The following is a 14,400-nucleotide window of genomic DNA, read 5'->3' on the forward strand; positions in this document are numbered from 1 at the left end:
AAAACCTCACAAAGAGAAGAAAGAAGGAGGAAGAAAACTGTACACATGGCTAAAGATTTTATTTTTCTCCAGCGGTAAAAAAGCATCAATAGGACTAAAGGAGGCGTACTACATCCGAAGAAGACGCCCGCATTGTGTAAACTAGCTATTTTCACTACTGTTTGAATAAACGACCTTATTTTTTGGTGATTCATAGTCTTGGCAAGAGGTAAAAAGAGAAGCGGCAGGGCTTGTTCTGGATGCGGGTTCAGTGTGTCAGAGATTGTGTAAACATGTAACCCTTCGAAGTGCTCGCGGAGATGCGTACGGCTTTTTTTGCGTCATGTGACGCAACTGGGTAAAACGTTTGAACTTGTCCAATAAAATATAGTTGCTAATGAGAGCGGTTGTCTGGGGTCTCTTTCTTTCGCTCGTCTGTCTGTGACGCTATACCCCCCCCCCCCCCCCCCCCCTCCCAATCATCTTTTACTATCGCGCCCACCAGTTAATCCCTGTTTTGAAAATCCTATTCACCCTAATCTAAATGATAGTGGAATTCAAACTTAAAGAGAGGGTGAGTGCTAAGTAAGCATTATTAAGGGGAAAAAACTTTCTGAAATAAAAAAAGGACTAAACACAAAAGGTAAGACCCCCAGCACCGGGAATTGAATTGAACACACTTTCGCTCAATCCTCGGAGCATCCATCCATAAATTCATAAAATTACTCTCTAAATTGCTTCCGTGCATAACATACACCTAGCCAAAAAAATATGAAATGAGGGATGGAAATGACTGGTGTGTATACAGACAAATCGTGTCGCAGGAACACATAATTGCATGGTCGTTATGAGGCGGTTCTGAAATTTTCTTTATCATGACATTCGAAAAGGCTCAGCTTACCTTAGGATTGTTGATTCTATTTTCAATTATCTTGGTTACTTTACGTCTCATGTGCCGGCTGCGTAGAAGTACGAATGTACAGAAGCAGAGAGGCATCATGAAGGGCCCCAAACTTGCGACACACTCTGGAAACAAGGAAATATAAAATAATTATGAGCCTGTTAAGCGAACCCTAAAGGTGAGTGTCATAAGACTGCAAGTACCGAGCTTCTGGATCGCCGAAAAGAATCTTCACCGTGCCCTTATGAGGGCCCAGAAGATGCGCACAGAAAATGGAGTGCATACATCGCTAGCAGAAAGCAGACTGTTTCTCTCCGCTTCAAGATGGTAGAGCTTTTATTTTTCTCTTTTCCTACCTGCTTATTCCCCACGTGTATGGGTTGGGTGCCACCGAGAAGAGGCCAGCAGGAGCCATTAACGACACAACTGTCAGCAATAATCACAGTGAATGATAACGGCAGTTGTAGATGCACTTGTTGCGGCAATGCGCCTTAGGAAACTTAAAATAATGCGGGCCGAAATTGCAAAGTTAGTGGACTACCGCTGCTTACGTGACGTTAGAATTGCTTAGTCCTCTTGTATAAACAAGAGCTATAATTCGCCAAAGCAGGTGACAATCCAGCGCTTCGACTGGGCTTTCGCATGGTCTACTCAGCAAGGTGCCCACAAGAGATGGAGAGGTGCCCGCCCAGTAGAGATAAAGCGGTGGTTTGCATTTGGCGAGAGCAATCCCTTCTGTCTTTTCTTTTCAAGGCCAAACATCGCGTTCTCCAAGTTCATCTAGTATTTTTTGTTTACTGCACTACAGCTTCTCATGTAATCGGCTAGCTGAAGTGGACGGTGTCAATGTTCGCCTCAGAGGCGATGCCTCTACAACTTTTAATTCCTATACAAAAAAAGAAAACTTTCGGGACGGGTAAATACCTGACGAGTTGATTCGATAGCATTGCTGTATCAGCATCATGCATTGATGATCAGTGATATACTTTGCAAGGTGCTAAATAGAGTCCTCATTTTTTAGCGCTAAATATACTACTTTTAGGCTGTAGGCCAGGTAATAAAAATTAGCATTGCACGCTAGTCTTACTAAATAGAGCAGCTAAGAATTAAAGGTGACTATTCTTGCTGTTTTAATGCTGATTGGCGGTCCTAACTGTATAACGCAATCAGGCAGTCCCAGAAGGCATCTGAAAAATTTCATTGAGCGAATGTGCCTCAGTGGCGTGGGACTGGCCAGTCCTCATCCCGTCCTTGCGCCGAGTTGCTTGTGCATTCGATTAAAAGGGTCCCGGGTTCGATTCCGCCAGCTAGTCGAAGTTATTTGGAACGTATTACTCTGGCCATCGTACTGTCAAGCCATATGGGACGTTCAATCCCATAAAACAAAAATCAGCATATCGTAATGCTACTTGGCCTAGATAGCGACCCTGGGTACGATTTGCTGCCTTGAGGAACCTCCTGCTAAAGCACTTGTAGAATGTCATTGTTAGATGCCCTGAATGTCGGCGCACCTTTTAGTGGTTTTTGGCACTGGCATACTTTCGGTACGTTATTGGGAACCATCAGCACAAAGAGGGTAACATATCCGTAGCCTAACAGCGTCAGAATAAAATAAAACCTTTGAAGCATACCATAATTAGACCTGCTCTGAGTTGCTGACCCTGGAAACGGGAATGTACCGGCCTGCTACAAAATCCATGAACTGCCAAATGCAGCGAAAAATAAAAAAAAAAGGAGAATTATACTGTCCCTAGGTTCGTTGTTTTCGCGAAGATAGTGATATATCTCCTCGTCCCATATGTGGTGCCACATCTATCATTGTTCTTGAGAGCTACTCACATCCCTTGTATCAACTTTCTGTCAGTTAGCTTTATAAATGAGGATGCCGGCTGGCTAACGAAAGATGCATGAAAATAACTAACAAAAAGGCTTTCTCCTTTATTGTTTCTGTACAACATTTCATCTCATCCTCTGTGTGAATCGAGTGCGTAGAAGTACCTTGGTATTACTACACAATAAAACTTCAGCTGGTATAAATACGTATTAAAACTTTGCTCATCAGCATTTAGTAAACCCTGATTTCTAAAACATAAACTAACTTGCTGGGCCCAAACATAAAATACTGTCTATTTTTCAATAATATGGCCATCACTAGAAACTTCATGCACCGTCTAACCTAACATCGAAGCACTTGAATTGATACAGCGCATAAACCTTCAGTTTTAATTTTTTCAAAGTGCCGCGTACTGACCTACAAGCTATCCACATTTTAACTCACGAGATTCAAGCCTTACAGCTACGCCGAAAAATCCAGATTAAAACTGCTTCTTTTAACGCAAACTAATAAGATGTCTGCGAGTCAGACCCATTTCTTACACCTAACATAACTCGGCAAAAAAGGAATCGTCTTGCTTAATCGTTAACGGCTTACAATACCAAGGTTGACGTGCTAAAATGCTCATGTTTGCTCAAGATAGCGGAATAAGCCCCTACTAAGCTTTCTAACCAGTGTCGAATGTTGATACGGCGAATTATTGATAGTGCTTTTTTTTTATTACAGACATATTTCAAAATTTTATTGTGATATTTTCGCCTTTGTATTTTTATTCGTATTTGATATTTTAAATTATTTATACTTTGAACTTGAGGTGTTTTACTAATCCCGTTTTTAATACATTGATGACATGTTTTCATTCTTTATGCTTGGGCCTACTGTAAGGAACTGCGCTATTATTTAAATACAAATAGATATATAAACAAGGCTGAAAATGGCGCACATAAGCCGAACAAAAATAAAACCAGCGACCACCCTGATTTCTCGCAGAAACAGTAAACGACCTCGGGAGAAGATGCAAGAATTTCTGAGGCCGAAAAGTTTTTTGCGATGTCTGCCTGCGTAGCGTAGTGCGGACTTCAAACGAGGCTGCAGGGAGCCCCGCAAGTCGGCCGCTTGATTTTTAGAGTTATAGCGATTACTTTATTTTCTTTTAACGATATTTATTGCCCCAGGGCATCAGTAGGATATTACATGAAGTATGAATAACTGATTAAATGAATGGATAAAGGTTGGCTGATTTTATGAAGTCCAGGAGTGAGCGATGATGAGGTCCCTGCGCCCAAGCGATATATGAGTATTGGTTGTTGATTCTCAAGGATTGTCTCCGGTAGTTTAGTATACACATGCATTCGCTCTTTGGTAAGCTGAGTATACCTTGATTGCCGCGAGTCAATCATTTAGCTCGCTGGCTGATCAACAGCGGTGCTGCGTTTCCTTTTGCTATGCTGCATACAAGAATTCTAGACAACAGAAAGACAACTCTTAAGACGTCTCCTCTCTTGGTTCGTGCCTCTTTTTTCAGCGCCTATACTTAGCTGTTGAAGGAAGTAGAGAATTGGATGACCTTCCTTGCATTAACACCAGTCCCATGACTTAAATAGGACACTGATTCACACCGCTTGATTCACTCAAACCTTCCAAGCATAGTTTGTAGTGGCTTTAGATCTACGAACATGACAGCGGTAGAGGAACGGCTTGCTTTCTTTGCCTTTTTGACAATATGTTTGTTGTTTTGTGAGATAAAAATAAAAATGAATACAAAAAGCAGGTGCAGGTGCTCCGTGCATCCTACATTCAATGTTGTAATGTTACATCTATTTCTCATTGAAATTTCACACGACGTAAATCGTTACTTAAGCCACGTCAGGTGACGAGGCATGCGGCCAATAAAGGGCACCCCTGGGCCCGTCGTGGAGCTGCCGAAAGCCACTTTGCTACCGCTATCCTATATGCAGAGTGCATCATGAGGAAGGCCGACCTGGACGAGTCTTCAGCTGGAGTGAAGATTGCTGGAAAACGTATCAACCTTAGATATGCGGATGATACCACTATAATGGCAGACAGTGAAGTGGAACTCAAGAGACTTCTGATGCGCGTACAAGAAGACAGTGAGAAGTTTAGGCTTAAACTGAACATTAAACAGATAAAGATCATGGCATCTTGCCCTATCAAGTCCTGGAGCATCAATGGACAAGAAGTGGAAGCTGTGACAGATTTTCTGTTCTTGGGCTCCAAGATTACCTCGGAAGGAGACTGCAGCCATGAAATTAGGAGACGCCTGCTTCTGGGAAAGAGAGCAATGGTTAGCCTTGACCGCCTAGTAAAGAGCAGAGACATTAGTCTGCCAACCAAGATCCGTATAACTCGTGCTATGGTCTTTCCAGTTGTGATGTATGGATGCGAGAGTTGGACTGTGAAAAAGGCTGACCGCCTAAGAATTGACGCGTTTGAATTGTAGTGCTGGCAAAGACTTTTGAGAGTTCCTTGGACTGCCAGACGATCAAATCAGTCGATATTGTCGACCATAAACCCTGACTGCTCATTGGAGGGTCAAATTCTAAAGTTAAAGCTCAGCTACTTTGGTCATCTGATGAGAAGAGAGGAGTCGCTGGAGAAAGATTTGATGTTGCGAAAAATTGAGGGTCGCCGGAGAAGGGGTAGGCAGCGAACGCGATGGTTAGATGGCATCCTCGAGGCACTGCAGATGAAGTTATGCGATGTTAGGAAGATAGTGAGAGACCGGAAAGCGTGGCGTGACATGGTCCATAGGGTCACGAAGAGTCGGACACGACTGAACGACTGAACTGAACCGCTATCACATCCAGTCTCATCATCATCATCATCAGCCTGACTATACCCACTGCAGGGTGAAGGCCTCTCCCATATTTCTCCACTTAACCCGGTTCTGTGCTAGCTGCATCCACTTGACCATTGCGAACTTCTTAACCTCATCCACCCACCTAACTTTCTGCCGCCCCCTGCTACGCTTTCCTTCCCTTGGAATCCAGTTTGTTACCCTAAGCGACCATCGGTTATCCTCCATTCGCCCTACATGTCCTACCCATGCCCATTTCTTCCTAATTTCCACTAGAATGTCGGAAACGAGTTATTTCTCTGACCCACTCTGCACGTTTTCTATCTCTTAATGTTACCCCTACCATTTTTCTCTCCATAGCCCTCTGGGTTGTCCTCAACCTAAGTAGAAGTCTCTTGGTTAGCCTCCAGCCCCATAGGTGAGTACAGGTAAGATGCAACTGTTGTATACTTTCCTCTTGAGCGATACCGGTAAGCTGCTAGTTATAATCTGCGAGTGCTTGCCAAATGCGCCCCATCCTAATCTTATTCTTCTTGGTATTTCCTTTTCATGGTCCGGATCTGCAGTTACTACCTGTCCTAAGTAGACGTATTCGCCTACTACTTCCAGTACTTCGCTACCTAATGTAAACTGCTGTTCCTTCGCGAGGCTGTTGAATATTACCTTAGTCTTCTGCATATTGATTTTCAAGCCTACCTTTCTACTTTTCCTTTTTAGGTCATCAATCATTATTTGGAGTTCATCCCCCGAGTTGCTTAGCAAGGCAATGTCACATCCAGTCTGCCGAGGCTCAAAAGCCATGGCCCCTCCCCCAATCTTTTTCCCGTATATGGCATTAACGGCTATTAATATCGAACAATGTGTCAAAGGACCCGTCGTATTCCGTTACCAACCGGCGTCGCCGCTTATCCACAGCACGTGATGGGTGTGGGGTGTGTTTTACTGGTAAATTTGGCCTGGTTCTGGTTCCAGCAGAATGACAACACTGCCCATCTCGTACTTAACGAGAACCAGCAATTCACAGCTTCGGTGCCTAAAGAGGGACTTTAACTGTCGCCCACTTCATTAAACTCCCATGATTCAAAAGGAAATCAAATGGGGCCACCTATAAGAAGCTCACTCACGGGACAGCATGTGGACGGTGCCAGTCATCGCGTTGTAGGCGGTGCTCTTGATGAGTTCGAATATCTCGTGGCCGGGGTCGTCTTGAAATCGTGGGTCAGTGCCCAAGCTGCGTCTGGCGATTAGGTCCATGGCCAGGGGCTCGTACTTTTCCATCATGTGCACTTCCTTGCCTGTGTCAGCATGCTGCTCAAGGGACTTCAGAAAAACGCTGACGTCGTCTTCAAGTTCCGGCATCATCTGAATGCCATGAAAAGTAAACACAGTGGTATATCAGTCGGTACCATTTATTAAGGAAAAGTGATGAACCATATCTCGATGAGCACGTAGTGCCCTCATGCTTATGGCCCAGACAACAGCGTATAAGTGGGAATCGCTTCTATGTCTAATATGAGATTATCATAAAACTGCGCATGAGCTTCGTGCTTGTAATACCGAAAGTAAAAGAAATGGAGAAATTTTCAATGCTAACTTAATTTACTGTTTAAACGTGTACATTTCCTGTAGTTTTAGAGTTTTGGACATCGATAAATCCTCCCAACTGTGAACTGTTTACAGTTTTCTGAATTGTGTTGCCTAACAAACTTCCCATGTTTTTTTTTTCATATTTAATTCATCAGTGACCATTAGCAATGAAGGCCTGGGGCCTGATGAAATTTATGAATCGGTTTTTATGTTCAGGGCCCTGAAAATTAAAGTAGCTTTTTGGGGTGACATGACGCGTTCCCAGCTTAGTACATGCGGTCGAATTTGATACACATCCGTAGAGATTGTCACATGACTGCACTGAGTCTCACTTCATGAACTGCAAAGGCGGGCACAACGTTTAAAACATTCCACACCGCTGAATACGCGCTTACCTGTTTCAGTTTGGCGGAAGTAAAGCCGCCGGCCACAGCACCTCGGGTGCCCTTCCAGAGAGGAGTAGAAGCATTCAAGAGTGCTCTTCCCATGTAAGGATGCCGCTGAAACATTGCCATCGTCATCTGTGTGGAGAGAAAAGCATAGTAAACGCACAAACACGAATTAGATTAACAAGGATTTACTTGAAAAGTGAGCAACATAAGAAAAAGTAATATTGAGTACTAAATAGCCGCATCTGTTCAGCTGCATGCGTTCATGTGTTCTAATTCATGGATTACTGGGTGATACGTGCGAACGTAAATCGAACTTTGAAACTTTACGCATGAAGCAGTGAAACGAGTGGAAATGGGCATGAAAAAGTTTAAGGCTCGAGCTCGTATTATCTGGCCATTTACGTTTACCACGCTCAAAATTTTTATAGACTCAATAAGCGAGGCAAATAGGATATATATTAATATCAATATTCGGGTAAGCGCTTTTCCTCTCTTTAAACAAATAGAACTCTGCACATCTGTTTTATGCACGCGAGAAGGAATGTTAAAACACAAAATAACTTCACAATTTCTTGACTTCATAAACAGTACGCCCTCACTTCAGAAGTAACTATTTCTGCAGCTGGGGTACAGTTGTGGTGCAGCTTGTAGAATCTGTGACAGAGTTTCTCTTCTTGGGCTCCAAGATTACCCCGGAAGGAGACTGCCGCCATGAAATTAGGAGATGCCTGCTTCTGGGAAAGAGAGCCATGGCTAGCCTTGACCGCCTAGTAAAGAGCAGAGACATTACACTGCCAACCAAGATCCGTATAACTCGTGCTATGGTCTTTCCTGTTGTGATGTATGGATGCGAGAGTTGGACTGTAAAGAAGGCTGACCGCCGAAGAATTGACTCGTTGGAATTGTGGTGCTGGCGGAAACTCTTGAGAGTTCCTTGGATGGCCAGAAGATTAAATCAGTCGATATTGTCGACCATAAACCCTGACTGCTTATTGGAGGGTCAAATTCTAAAGTTAAAGCTCAGCTACTTTGGTCATCTGATGAGAATAGAGGAGTCGCTGGAGAAAGATTTGATGTTGGGAAAGGTTGAGGGTCGCCGGATAAGGGGTAGGCAGCGAACGCGAATGTTTAGATGGCATCCTCGAGGCACTGCAGATGAAGCTATGTGATGCTAGGAAGATAGTGAGAGACCGGAAAGCGTGGCGTGACATGGTCCATAGGATCACGAAGAGTCGGACACGACTGAACGACTGAACTGAACTGAACTGAATGGCTCATTCTGGAGAATGGAAGATATACTGCATACAATGGCAAGCAACTCGCAACCACCCTCATTTGATTTCACTGTGTTAGAGCACTCCAGCTGTTATAAACGCATGACCACATTTATCTCAGGCTAAGCTTATGATTTTGTGCCTTGAAACTTTCGTCATCTAGGCAATGTGTGAATATATTTACATTTATGAAACCCGACGCACTATACACCCGCAGCTTAGAAACGTGCGCTGTGCGAAACCATGCCAAACTGTCCGCCTTTTTTTTTTATACAGAGGTTTCAGTGATCACTGTCCAGAATAACGTACTTACTCCACGATTCATAAAGTTCTTAAAGTTCCGCACGCACACTTCTTCGATGAGGTCGAAGTCACAGGTTACGACGAATGGCACGTCCCCGTTGTAGAAGCTGCGTGTAAAATTATCACAGTCAGAGGCAGCAATTCCTGCGGGCAAAATGCTCCCTGTTATTCCTCTCTCCATGGTCCCATTTAGTGAGAGCTACAGCAGTGGTGCAACCACCGCCTTCCTTCAACCACGTAAAGGGGGAGTTTAACCGCGGCATCTGCTTTTGAATCAAGATCAGGTTGCCCAAAATGATGCAACCCTTTCGAAAATCGTGCTTTTCAGCCGTCTGATATATATATATATATATATATATATATATATATATATATATATATATATATATATATATATATATCAGATATATATATATATATATATATATATATATATATATATATCAACTTATAGTAACAGAAAGATTTGAAGTACCAACAGAAGTTTCTACTGCCGTGTATTATTCTAGTAGTGAAGACGTCTATCTAAAATCTGTAATAGACCAGCAAAACATATCAAACATTTTTCGTATATTTGGAATGCATTTGTCATTTTTTGAGACTAGGGCACATACAAACTGGTGTATTGGGGCAATACTTCTGAAGTCTGAAGCAGTTAATTTTAAGACTGCCTGAGAAAATGTTCAAGTATTTATCCATAAATCTATAAGAGCATGCTTAATGTTGCTCCAGAGCACCTTGCAGGGACGATTGAGAAGCGAGAACTCCCTACAAGGTGTTCCTCCGTCACTACGCGCTGCTCTGTAGCAATTAATCTATAGCAATTAGTGTACTTAGCTTCTCCAGCACATATCCGACATTCCAGATGCTTACGGGCTCATATATACAGAGATAAACATTTACCCTTCAGTTGTAGACGCGAGCAATATGAGGGTAGAGTACCAGTCACGTAGACAGATCGGAAACATTGAGGGAGCCGCGTCAGGAATATAAATAGCATAGCTGAGAAAACAGCAGGGAATATCTTAGAATAGAGAAACCCAGAGGAGGGCTTAAAATTAAAACAAATAAAGAATGACTAAGGTAATGCACTGAAAGTTTCGAGAAATAGGCCGTAGGAGAGGTACAAATAGCGCGTTCTGCACAATTCAACCTAATGACCATTCTGCATAAGGCAAAAGATAGATGCAAGATAACGTTAGAGGCTGTTCATGAAAAGTCAGATTAGATATTACAAAAATACTGTAGCTCATAAATATTATCGACTTTTACCAACCTCGCTGTATCATTACCGTTAACGGCTCCAAGATAATCGTTTTTTTAAGTTACATGCCACTTAGCCTGGTATCAGAGGTTCGAGAAGAGCCTGTGGGGTCTTCATGTAGGTTTTATTTAGAGGAACGTTTCAACTTCCGAAAGATCACCGTAACTAGAAGAAGCATCTGTCGTATTGAAGTATAATATGTAGATAGGGTGTAGCTTAACTGTTAATAAACGTATGAAAGAAGAAAACATTCATTGTACTTACCCAAAAGTGTCGCCGTATTTTTTTAACCACTTGCCGATCACCCTGTACAGGTCCTGCGGAGAAGACACACGCAACTTACGTGTATGCCAAGGAGCTCAGAACACTGCGGTTGTTTGCATTGGTTTGAACATTTACAAAATGTTAACCCGTCCCCGTAGGCATCAGTAGCAATATTTGCTTTTTCGTCCGTATTTATCATGCTTTCTATTTCGGCAAAACTACTTTGGTCACATATTCTCTCGTTGCGTCCTGTATACACAGAAAGCTGTGCTATCAAGAAAGACGAGCACTTAAACGAGTTAGCTGAAATGCTCGGATGCAATAATGACGTAAAAAAGGCCTGTCCAAAGCAGTTCTTTCCTTGATGCTGCGTACTTGTTTCCCGAATCTGCGCGATTGTTGTTATGCTTTGTTATGTCAAGCAAAGACCAATAATTCCGCAAACCTCTTGTGCGACTGTATTTTGGACTACGTAAAAGAAGCAAAGAACCGATTAGAAGTAATAAAATGCATAATAAAGCGCAAAAAGTAAATAGAAACTACTTCCAATACATTGAAGAATTATTGAAGTTTTCTTTTGATCTAGAAAAGCCCATCGCCGCTCCGGTGCTCTATCCCCCTTTTAAATTCACAAGCCACTCAGTCATTCTTACAGTGGAATGGTACTCCGCGAGGTTTCCCCACAGAAGGCTTGGCTGAGGGCCCGGTATGCCCAGTCTTCTGAAATACGAAAAGTGCCACCATCTCCATCTGAAAAGAGAAAACAACAATGCTTGTTGCAGGTGCTCTCCCCAAATTGCATTCCCGGACAAACGATTTCTCTCTCTGCTGAGGACAACGTTACGCATAAGACGCTCTGCGGTGGCTTAGTGGATATTCTCTTAGCTTAAAGGTATCGGCATTGAATTCCGGCTACATTTCATTGGAGGCAAAATACCAAAAGCACCCATGAACCACACGAAGACTCCGCGCATTACTAAAACATATAGGCTTCAGACAACGGGCGCCTGCTGTTTCGCCTCTATGAAAACGCCTCATGAGCGGCCAAAAGCCAACTAAAGTCTCTGGGCTCAGGACTCCAATATCCTTGGCTTTGAGATACCGAGACGAAGGGAGGTGAAAAGAAAAGAGAAGACAGTTTTATATGATACAAGCGGTTGAATTGATGCTGCAGCACCAGGAACATCGTGTTCTGAGCTAATAAAAAAATTTAATTTGTTGAGACAGGTCACGTCTCCTTTCGATGTCATCAGCATCTTCACCAGACTACTCTCAGGGATTAGGTAGTCAGGTTAGGAGACTTTATCACTGGGTTGTGGTAGGTCGCTGAGGTTTGTGAAGACAGCAGACTCAAGCGAATATTTGTTTAGGCTTTTAACATTCTCAACTACTACCTGAAGCTGTGGCCGGATTGATTCCAATTAAAGTTTGAAAGCCGGCTGTTGGTGTTGTATTAGCAAACTTCTTACAAGGAATTCGATTATGAAATACGTGTGATGTTTCATCATATATATATATATATATGGATAGGGTTGAAGCTCGAATGGGTACGGTAGACCATAAACGTAAAGGAGATGACACATAAACCATAAACTTTAATCCAAAGTTTATAGTTTACTGAATTAAAGTTTACTGTTTATATTTACTTGAGTCGTCGTTGTTAAAGTACGATTTATTAACGCCAGGTGTGCGTTTTAATGTGGGTCTCATCGAAAAATATAGTGATAACCTTAATTTTGTGAAATAAATGTTTGTACTTCACCCGCTTCATAGGAGCGGCGTATCATGGACATGTCTTCTTAAAATGGTGTCGACACTTTCCTGCCAGCCAGTTTCAACAGCTGTAGCCTAAATGTTTTTCGACAAAGCCAGCTTTTCACGTTTTCCAGCAATGTTGATATCGGTTCTAGCCTTGGACACTTTTTTTTTTTTTGCGCTCTCATTAGAATCGCAGTGTTGACTTGCGTATTAATCGATTCCGTAGCCCCGCAGGAATAGCCAAGTTGTCTTTTAACCCCGCAGTCCTCAATATCAAAATTCAATTACCGTGCGCAGTACAGAATAAGGAAACATGTTGGTGTCGAACCGGACAGAGTTAAGTCGCTTGGAACTAGAAGGGCGTTTGCCCGCTGCTCATATGCACTGCATGATAATGACAGCCGCTCAAGCAGAGACGACTTGAATAGCTTCCACATATGCTTACATAATCAGCACCACCGTTAGAACGACGACAAGAGAGAGCAGGTCAGGTGTCATCGTCATTTTTCAGCGTATCTTGGCCAACCTTGAAAGAAAGAGAGAGAAAAAAGAGTAAAGTACATATTAAACGCCATGCGACTATGCGAGCGCTATATTATAGTCAGCTAAAGAGCAGTAGGAAAGAATAAAAAAAACAGAAGACGGCATCAGCACGCTTAGGTAAAAGAAACATTCAGGACGACCAGTTATGTGCATTGAATTCAAAGTTTATTTCTCCATAAACCTATTACAGGGGGAAGAGGAAACACTGGGAAAAAAACTGTATAATTCAGCTTGAAGTAGCACCCAGTATCCGTTAAAGATGTTTGATTTACCCTGAATGATCAATTCGATGTTTTTTTTTTATATATTAAATAGTCGTGCTAACTGAGTTTTAACAGACGCAAATGAATTTTCCTCAGCAGTAAATGTAATGTTGTATTGCGGTTGTTAGAGGGTGAATGGAGAGCCCTGATATAAGTAAAACGCCAGAGAGCAAAGCGTGCAGTTAGAGAGTCGCTTCTCCTCGCTTCGGTTGGAAGCTTAATTTCGACATGTCTTATTTTTGAGAGGTACAGTAAAACTGCCTCCGCAAGGTAACACTAAAGAGTGCTACCTTATGCATCGCGTCTTTCCGAAGCATTTATTTTGGCATGAGCACAAGCATTGCAATAAACAGGCTGTTAAATAGAACACCCAGCTGATGAAAGTATAAATGCTAAACATGAGATAGGAAAGCGAGGTCTGGAGTAGCTATTTGGAGCAGCGCCTCTATTCTTAGAGGCGCCACAAAGGGAGCACTTAGACAGAATAGAGACGACAGGGCATGCGGCTACTTGTAAGAGTTTATTGATGCGAGAAGCGGCTATTTGTGTATGGATGGATGGATGGATGGATGGAATATAGGAGCGTCCCCTTTGAAACGGAGTGGTAGCAGTAGCTATCATGCTCATTTTTCTCCATATATCTTAATTATTGATTTAGAATGGTTAACTAAACCATCATTCTATTTATTAAATTTTGCTCCTACACTACTAACATTATGTCACTTCTCTGCTTTTAAGCCACCAATCTTCCAGTCGTAATTTGCTAGTTTCCACCGCCGGTTTATTCACCCGGCCACTGTTATCTCTAAACCCCAGAGCTTCAGGAACTGTAATTGCACCTGCATCAACTTCCGGATGGATACCATTGCATTCGAGTATAATATGGTCAATTGTTTCACTGGAGTTTCCGCATACAGCACATGCGTCATCTCCATTGTTAAACTTCTTTTTGTAGCTGCGTGTTCTAAGGCACCCTGATCTAGCTTCAAAAAGTAGGGCACTGCCTCTTGAGTTATCAAAGAAATCTTCCTTCCTGATCTGCATTTTCCACTTTCGGTATAATTCCACACTCTGTTTCTTTTTTCCATCGAATTTATCCAATTTTTACCTTCTGTGTTTTTCACCTGTTGCTTAATGCTCTTTATTTCTCCGTCCTTGTTACTAGCATACTTACTAGTTAGTTTCCTAGTTCTTTTCCTCCATTGTGAGTCAACGCTTTT

General features: G+C 42.5%; 1 protein-coding gene across 1 annotated transcript in view; it reads right to left on the reverse strand.

Moving 5' to 3' along the window:
• LOC146176190 (cytochrome P450 3A14-like) overlaps positions 1-14,400 on the reverse strand; it is a 30,904-nt gene that overhangs the window by 7,804 nt on the left and 8,700 nt on the right. Inside the window, exons 2-8 of the mRNA XM_084580931.1 lie at positions 12,820-12,900; positions 11,270-11,366; positions 10,617-10,669; positions 9,099-9,195; positions 7,515-7,640; positions 6,657-6,894; positions 881-1,005 (exon numbers count right to left, since the gene is read on the reverse strand). Of these exons, the coding sequence (XP_084437057.1) occupies positions 881-1,005; positions 6,657-6,894; positions 7,515-7,640; positions 9,099-9,195; positions 10,617-10,669; positions 11,270-11,366; positions 12,820-12,878 (795 nt within the window). The 5' untranslated portion in view covers positions 12,879-12,900. The remainder of the gene's footprint in view (positions 1-880; positions 1,006-6,656; positions 6,895-7,514; positions 7,641-9,098; positions 9,196-10,616; positions 10,670-11,269; positions 11,367-12,819; positions 12,901-14,400) is intronic.

This window comes from Amblyomma maculatum, chromosome 10 (assembly GCF_055883805.1).
Source record: "Amblyomma maculatum isolate TAMU_Amacu chromosome 10, ASM5588380v1, whole genome shotgun sequence".
Taxonomy (NCBI): Eukaryota; Metazoa; Arthropoda; class Arachnida; order Ixodida; family Ixodidae; genus Amblyomma; species Amblyomma maculatum.